The following is a 10,949-nucleotide window of genomic DNA, read 5'->3' on the forward strand; positions in this document are numbered from 1 at the left end:
TTGCTTAAAGCATCACTAAAAGACACAAAGAAGCCATCTTTTTCACAAGTTAAAAGATAGTGGCTACAAACAGAAAGAGCTATAGATAGAATCACTGCACCCCCTGTGTGTGTGTGTGTGTGTGTGTGTGTGTGTGTGTTAGCCAGAAATTAATGTCAGATACCCTACTCAATTTTTCTCCACTTTATTTATTTATTTATTTATTTATTTGGTTTTTCGAGACAGGGTTTCTCTGTAGCTTTGGAGACTGTCCTGGAACTCACTTTGTAGACCAGGCTGGCCTCGAACTCGAACCCACAGAGATCCGCCTGCCTCTGTCTCCCAAGTGCTGGGATTAAAGGCGTGCGCCACCAACGCCAGGCTCCACTTTATTTTTTTAAACAGGGTCTCTCACTGAACCTGGAGCAAACCAATTCTGCTAAACTGTGTCTGGTTGGCTGACTAGCAAGCCTGGGATCTTCCTGTTTCTGCCTCCTCAGTATCTGCTGAGATTACTGGTGTCTACCATACTGGCTCTTACATGGATGCTGGAAGAAGGTCTTCATCTACCCTTGACACAGGTCTTTAATAAAGAACCCAACCTTTTCTTATGCCTCCCATCTTCAACTTAGATCCAATCCAGTATATAAGCCTTGTTAGGTTTTAAGCATTTGTTGATTCACTGACAGTGTGCTATGTAGTCATTTTCTATTATGAACCCTGCAAGCAAGAAACAAAACTAATTCAGTCTTACCATTAGGCATCAACAAGTTTCTGAAGCTCTACAACGAATAAGAATCACATCACTCAAAAATGCCCTCAGTGACCTCAAGAAAAGAGTGATTTTCTCTCTTTTAGAAAGGAAAAGTTATGTCTGAACTTGCTAATAGACTAGGAGCCAGTTCTTTCAAACAACCCAGAATATAAGATAATTTCATGTCTTATGGGATGTTAGTTTACAGATGGAGGAACATCATAGCATATATTACCTTTAAGAGACTGAATGGGGGCCAGAGATATGGTTCAGCAAGTAAAGCACTTACTGTGGAAACATAGGGCCTGAATTTGGATTCCTAGTACCCATGTAAATGCAAATGAGCATGGTAACTCACCTATAATCCCAGCACTTGGGAAACAAAGAACAAGCTAGCTAGCTAGACTAGCCAAATCACAGAGTTCTGAGTTCAGTAAGAGATTCTGCCTCTATATATGTGGTGGGCAGATGAAGAAGACACCCAACATCAACCGCTACCTCCACAGCACATGAATACAAGCGCAACACCACCACCACCACCACCACCACCACCACCATTCAACACAGAGACATAGTGAACTTTAGAACTATTTGCCACAAATTCTGTTGCTAATAATGACGCTGATTTATTCAGGCAGCACTTACTGACTACCTGCTATTGGCACAGCAATAAAACCAAGGACTAAATGATTTTGCAAGGAGGGATATGCTACAAAGTGTGTCTGTGTGCAACCTTTTAAAGCTATCATCCCTGTCTAGGTAATTACCAACACCTGAAATAATGACTATTCTGTATGTAGATCTTAAAAGGAAGGGAGAAAAACCTGCATATCCAATCAGATATCTACTTCTGAAATGGATTTAAAAATGACTGTTTTAATATCATTAGCATTCAGATTCTCCATTCTTAAAAGAATGCTCCTTTACTTCATCACTCGCTCCAGTTCCTACCCTCACTCTCTTATTTCCCTTGAGTTAAAAACTTCTTGAAAGAGTTGTCTGTACTCACCATCCCATCCTCACCTTCCATCACTCCTCAAATCAATGCAATATGGCTTCAGTCACTATGAAACTGCTCCTGCCAAGGTCAACAATAATCTACATGTCAGTAAGGGGAAAAGATAACTCAAAATCTTTATCTTGCTTGACCTTTTGGCAGCACTTGACACATCTGGCCACTCTTGGACCCAGAAAGTGTGTTCCTTTACAATCTAAAGCACTAATCTGGCCTTTCCTTCACTGGTTATTTGGATTGTGTGATTCTGAGGCAAGCCACAATGTTCTTTAACCTCCATTCTTATTCTACACACACTACCCAGAGGAACTTATCTATTAATATACCTTAGAATACCATTTTTATACTGATAATTCACCAGATTTGTTTCTGAATTCTATATCTAAATAGGCATAAAGCTTAACTCTTTTTTTCCTCACCATCCCTATGCCTCTTGTCATCTAAGCTTTCGTATTCTTGTAAGTGGTACTATTATCCAACCCAGCAGCCCATCCCTAAACCCACACATCCTTGATGTCTTCTCCTCGCTATGACTACTTGAGTGGTCTCCAACTGGATGGATTCTAGCAGCTAAACATGTCTTCAGTTTTTCTACTTCATCTCCACTAATACCACCCATATCCAAACCACTATAATCTCTTGCCTGGATTACTTCACAACTATTTATCCTAAATCATTCTTTTGCTTTTCAGTTTCATTCTCCACACTGAAAACAGGGTAAGCTTTCAAAAATGCCAATTGAGGGACTGGAGAGATGGCTCAGGAGCACTTGTTGCACTTGCAGAGGGCCTGGACACAGTTTTCAGCACCCACATTAAGGCTAACAACTGTATTTAGCTCCAGTTCCAAAGAATTCAACGTTCAGTTCTGGCCTCTGAAGGAAGTGTATCTTGTGGTACACAGGCACGCAGGCAAAACACCTATACACATTAAAAATAAATAAATCTGCTTTTAAAATGCCAGGGCTAGGGTGATAACTTAGTGGTTAAGAGCACTGGCTGCTCTTGCAGTGGAACCAGGTACGGTCCCCAGAATCCACATGATGGCTCACAACTATCTGTAGTTCCAGGTATAGGAGATCTCAAGCCCTCTTCTGGCACCACAGGCATCAGGCATACAGGTAGTGCACAGATATACACACAGGCAAAACACCTACCCACATAAAGTAAAAATTAATTTTAAAAAGTTCTAAATGCCAATCTAGGATGGGAGGTGCAGCTCAGGGGTACAGTGCTTGTCAAGCAAGTTTGTGCACCACTAAATTACAATAGCCATTGTATCATCCTTGCCTACATAAAATCCCTCAGTGGCTACACACATCTTTGAAACGAAATTTTCAAAGTATTTCTTCCTATCTATTACATGCCTATTATCTTGAACCTGTGCTGTCAGACACCCTTACTGAACTTGTTTTTGGATAATTCCTGCCTACTTTTTAGGGTTCATTTGTATACATAAAATTTTTGTTTTGAGACAGGGTCTCATGGAGCCCGAGTTGGCCTCAAGCTCTCCGTGTTGCAGAAACTAGCCTTGAACTCTGATTCTGATTACTAGGAGAAAGGGGTTGCCACCAAGTCCAATTAAATATTACTTTATAAAGGTGACCTCTTTAACTAGGCTAAAGCTCCCAGTTACAATCATTTAAAAGATACCTGTTCTCCACTTCCAAAGTGTACAAAGCACTGTGAATACAACAATGTGTGTGTGTGTGTGTGTGTGTGTGTGTGTGTTAGTACATGCCTGTAATTTCAATTCTCAAGAAGACAGAAGGATCTAAAGTATTCAGGATCATTCTTGACAACGTATCAAAACCAACCTGGGCTACATAAACCACTGTGTCAAAAAAACAAAATAACAGTAATAAAAACTTTTGAGGGGGACAGGGGTAGTTTTTTAATACAGGGTTTCTCTGAGTAGCCCTGGCTTTCCTGGAACTCACTTTGTAGACCAGGTTAACCTTGAACTCAGAGATCTATCTGCCTCTGCCTCCCAAGTAGTGGGATTAAAGGTATTCCACCACCACAAGGCAACCTTTAAACCTCACCTTTTCTAGTTTCTTATATAATAGTCTGGTTATTTTACACATTCTAATCCCATAGCACTCTGTATTTATCTTTAGTTATTAAAATAAAAACCCACTGACACCAAGAACCATGCCTATATAGTTCACCATTTTATCTATAGTACTAAGCACAGCACTTCACATTAAATGACACCAATATAAACTATAGTCAATGTCAACATTTTACAAGAGTTATTTGGAGAATGAAAGAAATAAAACCATAACTCATTAAAAAAGACTACTATACAGTTTAATTAATCAACCCATTAAACACAGAAAAGCTAATTCTTCAAAAAGAATAGATCATTAAATCATCAATGCTTTATTCTGGTATCTAGAAAATAAATGGGAAACAGCAAAGTGTTTGTCCCTATACTAACTATAGTTCCAATCAAATAGCTCTAGCTTACAAATGAACTTTTTCTTCACATAATTTCATATACTAAGGTAGGAAGAAACTGCAGAGGGAATTTAAAATCACTGCTGAAAACTTCAATGAAATAATTTACTAATGCAGAGACCATCAATGGATGAGTCACTAGGTTCAAATGCAAGATTGGCAGAGCTTAACAGAGAGGGGACCAGACTGACTCCACCTAAATCCATCAACCGAGCTCAACATCAGAAGAGTGGGACAACCAGGCACTCATGATGGGTACAAATATAGATCATGCAACATTTATGTACCACACCTGGCAAATTACAACTCTGAACACCAGTGTAGCGTTTGTAGCTATCATCTAACTTATAAAAAGGAAATAGAAGACTCAGAGCACGTAAAATGACACTGTAAGACAGAAGCAGAATCAGAATGCTCTAGAGGTTGACAAATTTTTCATCAAATTCAGGGGCATGCAGTGAGAAACAAAATAGGAAACCTTGATCTAGATCAGGGGTCCTCAAAGAAGGGTGGCTCTTCCCTCCAGAACTTATAGTCACATATCTCTCAATGTCTAAAACCATTCTGGCTCTCAAAACTGGGAAACTACCAGCATCTAGTCGGCCATGGTTAGAGACATTAGTAACCATTCTGCAACTAACAGGACAAACATCCCTCAACAAAAAGGTCCCATATGTTTATAGTGATGAAACTGAGAAACCCTAGTCCACACAGTAAGAATCTTCTATTTATCCTATGTTGGATTTTAATTTGAACAAATCAACAAAATATAACTGAGACTATTAGAATTTAAACAAGGAACTCCTTTGAATTCTGCTAGAACGAGATGAGGGAAATCTGAAGAGATTAAGTGTTAGAGGATACAAAAAAGACTTACATTTTTGTAAAGTGCTTAACCTAAAAAACATCTTGGCGGCTGGGCAGTGGTGGCACACGCCTTTAATCCCAGCACTCGGGAGGCAGAGGCAAACGGATCTCTGTGAGTTTGAGGCCAGCCTGGTCTACAGAGCGAGTTCCAGGACAGCCTCCAAGACAATACAGAGAAACCCTGTCTCGAAAAACAAACAAACAAACAAAAAAAAAAAAACAACAAAAAAAGAAAGGTCGTCCATCCCTCTTTTCTTTCTTTTTAAAACTAGGTACCCGAAGCCTGAGAGATGGCTCAGCAGCTAAAGGCACTTGTTGCCAAGACTGAAGACCTTTGAGAGAGCCAGATACCACAGGTTGTCCTCTCATCTCTACATGTACACAGTAGTGGAGCATACTTGTACCCCTCCACCTCTGCCACACATACACAATAAATAAATAAAATGCAATAGAAAAAAATGTTTTTGCTGGGCAGTGGTGGTGGCACAGGCCTTTAATCCCAGCACTTGAGAGGCAGAGGCAGTTGGATCTTTTGAGTTTGAAGACAGTCTGGTCTACAAAGCAGGTTCCCAGGACTGCTAGGGCTATTACATAGAGAAACCCTGACTCAAAAAGAAACAAAACAACAACAAAAACAAACAAACAAACAAAAAATATAGGCACACTGGATATGAGGATGTTAACTTTTTAGTAGAATACTCAATTAACATGCACAAAACCCTAGGACTTGATCACTGTATGAGGGAAAAAAAAGCAAAAAGGAAAAAATGATTGATTAAATGGCATAAGATATAAGATTTGCTTTAAAATGTTTTAAAGAACCGGGCGGTGGTGGTGCACACCTTTAATCCCAGCACTCTTGAGGCAGAGGCAGGTGGATCTACCTACAGAGAAACCCTATCTTGAAAAACCAAAACGTTTTATAAAGACATCAAAATTGCAATACCTATATAAATGATGGATATTCATGATATTTTCTCTACTTAATGTTTAAATCTTTCACCATAAAACAAATTTAGGGGCAGCAAGTAAAAGCACAGGACAAGCAATCTTTTTTTTTTGCTGTTTTTTTTTTTTTTTCGAGATAGGGTTTCTCTGCATTGTTTTGGAGGCTGTCCTGGAACTAGCTCTTGTAGACCAGGCTGGTCTCAAACTCACAGAGATCCGCCTGCCTCTGCCTCCCGAGTGCTGGGATTAAAGGCATGCGCCACCAACGCCCGGCAAGAATGATAACTCTTGAAACATTCAACAATCTTTATAGTGGGTCTACAAAACACAAGGCACTGCTGCAGAGGACTAAGATGATACGCACAGCAAAGACCTTACAACTTGAAAGACTGAACCAAACCACATGGCTTATAGAGACTCTGAATTTTTTGTTTTGTTTTTTTTTTTTTTCGAGACAGGGTTTCTCTGTATTGTTTTGGAGCCTGTCTTGGAACTCGCTCGGTAGACCAGGCTGGTCTCGAACTCAGAGATACACCTGCCTCTGCCTCCCATGTGCTGGGATTAAAGCAGTGTGCCACCAACGCCTGGCTGAGACTCTGAATTTTTAAATGTGCCTTGAAAGGTTTCAATTTAAAGGGAAGAGAGAAGTTAAGAACACTCGAATAAACTCCATAGAGTTAAGAAAGTAAAAAACATCTCAGACTGGCTTTGAACTTACTATGTAAGGCCTTGAACTCCTGATCCTCCTGCCTTTACCAACTGAGTGCTAGGACTTCAGGTCTGTATTATTATGCACAGTTTATACAGTGCTAGGAATATAATCCAGGGCTAAGCAAGCACTCCACCAAATGAATTCTATCCCCAGCCACAGGTAAGGCCCTTCTTGACCTGGTCTACACCCAGACCTCAAACTTTACCCTTCCATTACTTTTTGTCTCCCAGCAAGAATCAGAAGCACTGAATGTCCAAAGCATTGAAAGGAGTTCATTTCAGACTAAGGCAAAAAACCAAAAGCAGTGTTTACAATTAAGTACTTACATAAGGGTAGTCTGACATGCACACCCTTTCTTTTCAAATGCCAGAGCTGGAGGTAGAGTTGAATAGAGCAAGTGGCCAGCATATCCAAGGCACTGAGTTCAATCCCAAGTACAACAACAGCAAGTCAGATATACAACTCATTTGTTTCTCTTCATGGTCAGAAAAAGTCAGGCCGAGGTCATAGTTTGCATTAACTGAGTTGGACTACAAAACACTGGATGAAGAAAGAGAAGCCATGTAGCTCAGGCTGGCCTGGAATGTATTATATAGCACAGGCTGGCTTCAAACTTAGAATCTTCCCACCTCAATATCCCAAGTACTAGGATTATAGGTATGTGCCACTGCATCTAGCAAGAAAGTGGAAACTCTATCCTATAAGGGGGCAATGTGGAGGAATAACCATGATGAGCTAGTGCAAACTTGGTGTAAGACAGTAAAATCACTGATGCTACTGTTCTATCAGTGTCTCCTATGCAGACCTTGTATCTCTTAAATATCAAACCATTGTCAAGTTAGAATAGTGTACACTTAACGCCTGGTGGTGGCAGCACACCTTTAACCCAACATTTAGGAGGCAGAGGCAGAGGCAGGTGTATCTCTGTGAGTTGGAGGTCAGCCTGCTCTACAAAGCAAGTTCTGGGACAGTCAGACTGCTACACAGAAAAATCCTGTCTCGAAAAAATTTTTTAAAAAAAAGAAAGAAAAGAATAATGTACACTTACTTATCTTTTGGAATCTTATACATAACCCTGAGCTTGCATATCACTAGACTCTGGTTTTCCCCTAGTGAATTTAAGGTAATGAGTATTTACTGTGTTTTCCAGATCAGATAATCTATTCCTATTTATTTATTTTTGAGACAGGGTTTCACTATGTAGCCCTGGCTGACTTCAAACGCTCCATCCTCTTGCTTCTGTAGCCCAAACACTGGAATGCAGGCACGGGTTAACATGCCCAGCATCTATTTTCCTTTACCTTCTCTCCTACAGAAATTCATCTGTTCCTGCAACCCTGTCACTGTTCTGCGGAAAGCACATTCTCAAAGAGTTGTCTAAAGGTATGGCTCTCAAAGGAACAGCTATCACAAAACCTGTTTTAAAACCTTAGTCAAATTCCAAGGCAATTATTTTGGAATGAATGGTAACAACAATGAAATGTAGCAAATTAACTACATATTAAAATTATCTTTAAGAGCTGGTGATGAGTCAGGTAGTGGTGGCACACACCTTTAATCCCAACACTCCAGGGGCAGAAGACAGGTGGATCTCTGTGAGTTCTGTTAGGCCAGCCTGGTCTACAGAGTGAGTTCCAGGACAGTCTCCAAAAATACAGAGAAACCCTGTCTCAAAAAAAAAAAAAAAAAAAAAAAAAAGAGAGAGAGTCGGTGATATATGAATCAATTCCTAAATTATACCAACAGATCCTCAATAGTTCACATGAACATGCAGCATCTTTCATCTTTCATGTGTTGAGAACTCAATTCTGGAAACTGACAGCTATCTCTGGATCCTGGTCAGGGCTTGGAGAAATGGCTCAGCAGTTAAGAGCACTGACTGCTCTTCCAGAGGACCAGGGTTCAACCCCCAGAACCCACATGGCAGCTCACAACTGTCTGTAACTCCAAGATCTGACACCCTGACACAGACATGCATGCAGGCAAATCACCAATGCACATAAAATAAACTATTTTTTAAAATTAACTCATCATAATTTGTATGCATCAGTCCTTTTGAGAATTTTCCTTTTTATACTGCGCCTTCCATGAAAGCCTTAGTTTAAAAACAAAGCTCTCTGCAATCAATCTAGAACGCTGGTCAAAGAAAAAGAAGGCACGGCATACATCTGAGAGATAAATAAATCTAGTGCCAACCCACCATTCTTCAAGAGTCTGGTATCTTTACTGTTCTTTTAGTAACAAACAGTGTATTAAAAAGGCCTCACTCTCAAGGAATCTTCAGCAGTATGAACGAGCTGGTCGTTGTGTGTTGTGTGTAGGATAGGTGCTGGTCGGTTAAAGCCCCAAGGCCTGCGCAAGTAAGACTTCTAAGTGAGGATTCGACTCCGGCAGGTGACTTCTTACCTGTGGAGTCATAGTGGAGGGATCTGGCTCAGGAGCAGCTGGTTTCTGTTCAGCACTCTTGCTCTTGGCCCCATTCTCCAAAGGCTCTTGCTGGACAGTCGTCTTATTCCCAGAAGGGACGGACGGTGGTGGTAGGAGCTGGGGTTTAGAATGGCCCTGGGAGGAGCGGGAAGGAGACGCCTGACAAGGGGGTAAGTAGGGCTGCGAATGGCTCAAATAAGATTGCGAAGAGGAAGACGAGGAAGAGTAAGACGGGGTGGGCGCCAGATAGGGTTGGGAAGGTGGGGACTGCGAAGGGGACGGCTGAGCGGGAGGCAGGTAGGGCTGAGAGGAGGAAGGAGGGTAGTACGAGGGTGGTGGCTGCGGTGGAGGCATGTACGACTGAGACGGAGGCATGTAGGCTCCGGGAGGCACAGGGGGAGACTCAGGAGGGGACTCCAACTCCATCGGAACCAAACCAGGAGGCCCGTCTCGGTGGTGGAGTATCTGGTGTTTGTACTGCTGTTGCTTCTGATAGCTGAGGGCTGGCCCGGGTGGCGGGGGCATCGGTGGCGGCGGCGGCTGCCAGTCTCCGTAGCCGCCCCCCGGCATCACCGGCGGGGGTGGCAGCGGGGGCGGAGGAAGGTGGTGGGGCTGGAGAACGCACTGCATTTGTTCCTGGTGCATCTGCTGCAGCTGCTGGAGCTGCGCCAAGTGCTGCTCTCGGAAGCTCATGAAGCCCGAAGAGGAAGGGGCCGCCGCGGGGGCCGTGGAACCGGAGTACCCGGGCCCCGGCGAGGCCTCAGGAAGCGCCACTGGCGGCGGCGGCAGCGGGACCGGCGGCGGCGGATAGTGGCTGCTCCCGCCATACCGGCCCCAATTCGGGTACATATCGGAAACGAAGGCGCGGAGCTCGTCCTGGCGCCGTTACTCGTCGCAACCGACCTCCAGGAGCAGCGGCGGTGACGGGGACAGCCGGAACTCGCGGCGCCAGCAGGCCGCGGAGCGTGTGAACGGAGCTCGCCAGTGCGCCGGCGCTACCGTGTTGGGCCCGCGGTCGGAAAGGCGGGGACCGTCCTGAAGCGACTGCGCCTGCGCAGTAGCACCGAGAGGAGAACAAAGGCCAGATAGAGGGGACCTGTACGCGGCTACTCGCTGTTGCCGCCTTCCTTCAGGTTCGGAAAATGTAGGCGGGAATAGAACGTTGTCATGGAACCGAGAAACCATAGAGTCTCACAGCCAAAAGAAGTAGTAGAGATCCTAGCGCCCGCCGGGTTCAGTTTTAAATGGGGGTGGGGGGGGGTGGGGGAGGAAAGATTCCATTTTCCATTCACATTGGCAACAGGAACATAAGCAGGGAGGAATGACTTATAGTTAGAAAAAGTAAGAAGCTATATGAAGAAAACTGCGGAATCATACCTGAGAATAAAATTAAACTTGATATAACAGGGAGGCTTACAGTAATCGTGAGTTAAAAAAAAAAGAGGGAATTTTGTAAAGGTGACACTTCTTCCAAGTTAAATAAATTGGTTTAACTCAGTCAGCCCACAGTCCGACAATATGAAGAATGGCAATGGATTCTGAAGAAAAAGACAGTCCCGATTCTTTCGTTCAGGTAACAAGGATGTTTCTACAGGTACAGTAAAAAGAAAGAAATGGGATTATTTATGTTGAATCTTTTTTTTTTTAATTTTGGGGTTTTCATGACAAGGTTTCTGGGTGTAACAACCTGGCTGTCCTAGAACTCCTTGATAGACTAAGCTGGTCTCGAAGTCACAGAGAACCTCCTGCCTCTGCCTTCCGAGTGCTGGGCACCATATACAGCTT

At 42.9% G+C, this 10,949-nt stretch overlaps 1 protein-coding gene across 3 annotated transcripts in view; it reads right to left on the minus strand.

Annotated features, from left to right (window-relative positions):
- Nucleotides 1–10,179, minus strand: part of Ylpm1 (YLP motif containing 1) — a 74,533-nt gene extending 64,354 nt beyond the window's left edge. The window contains exon 1 of one of the 3 annotated variants that reach the window (XR_005876210.1): nt 9,144–10,179. Coding sequence is in view for 2 of the 3 variants with exons in the window: in XM_040742749.1 (XP_040598683.1) it covers nt 9,144–10,013 (870 nt within the window). In the remaining variant the exon portion in view is untranslated. The remainder of the gene's footprint in view (nt 1–9,143) is intronic. The other 2 variants (XM_040742749.1, XM_040742750.1) reach the window with 2 other exon arrangements.
- Nucleotides 10,180–10,949: the final 770 nt, after the last annotated feature.

Source organism: Mesocricetus auratus, unplaced genomic scaffold, assembly GCF_017639785.1.
Source record: "Mesocricetus auratus isolate SY011 unplaced genomic scaffold, BCM_Maur_2.0 Super-Scaffold_15014, whole genome shotgun sequence".
In the NCBI taxonomy this organism is placed as follows: domain Eukaryota; kingdom Metazoa; phylum Chordata; class Mammalia; order Rodentia; family Cricetidae; genus Mesocricetus; species Mesocricetus auratus.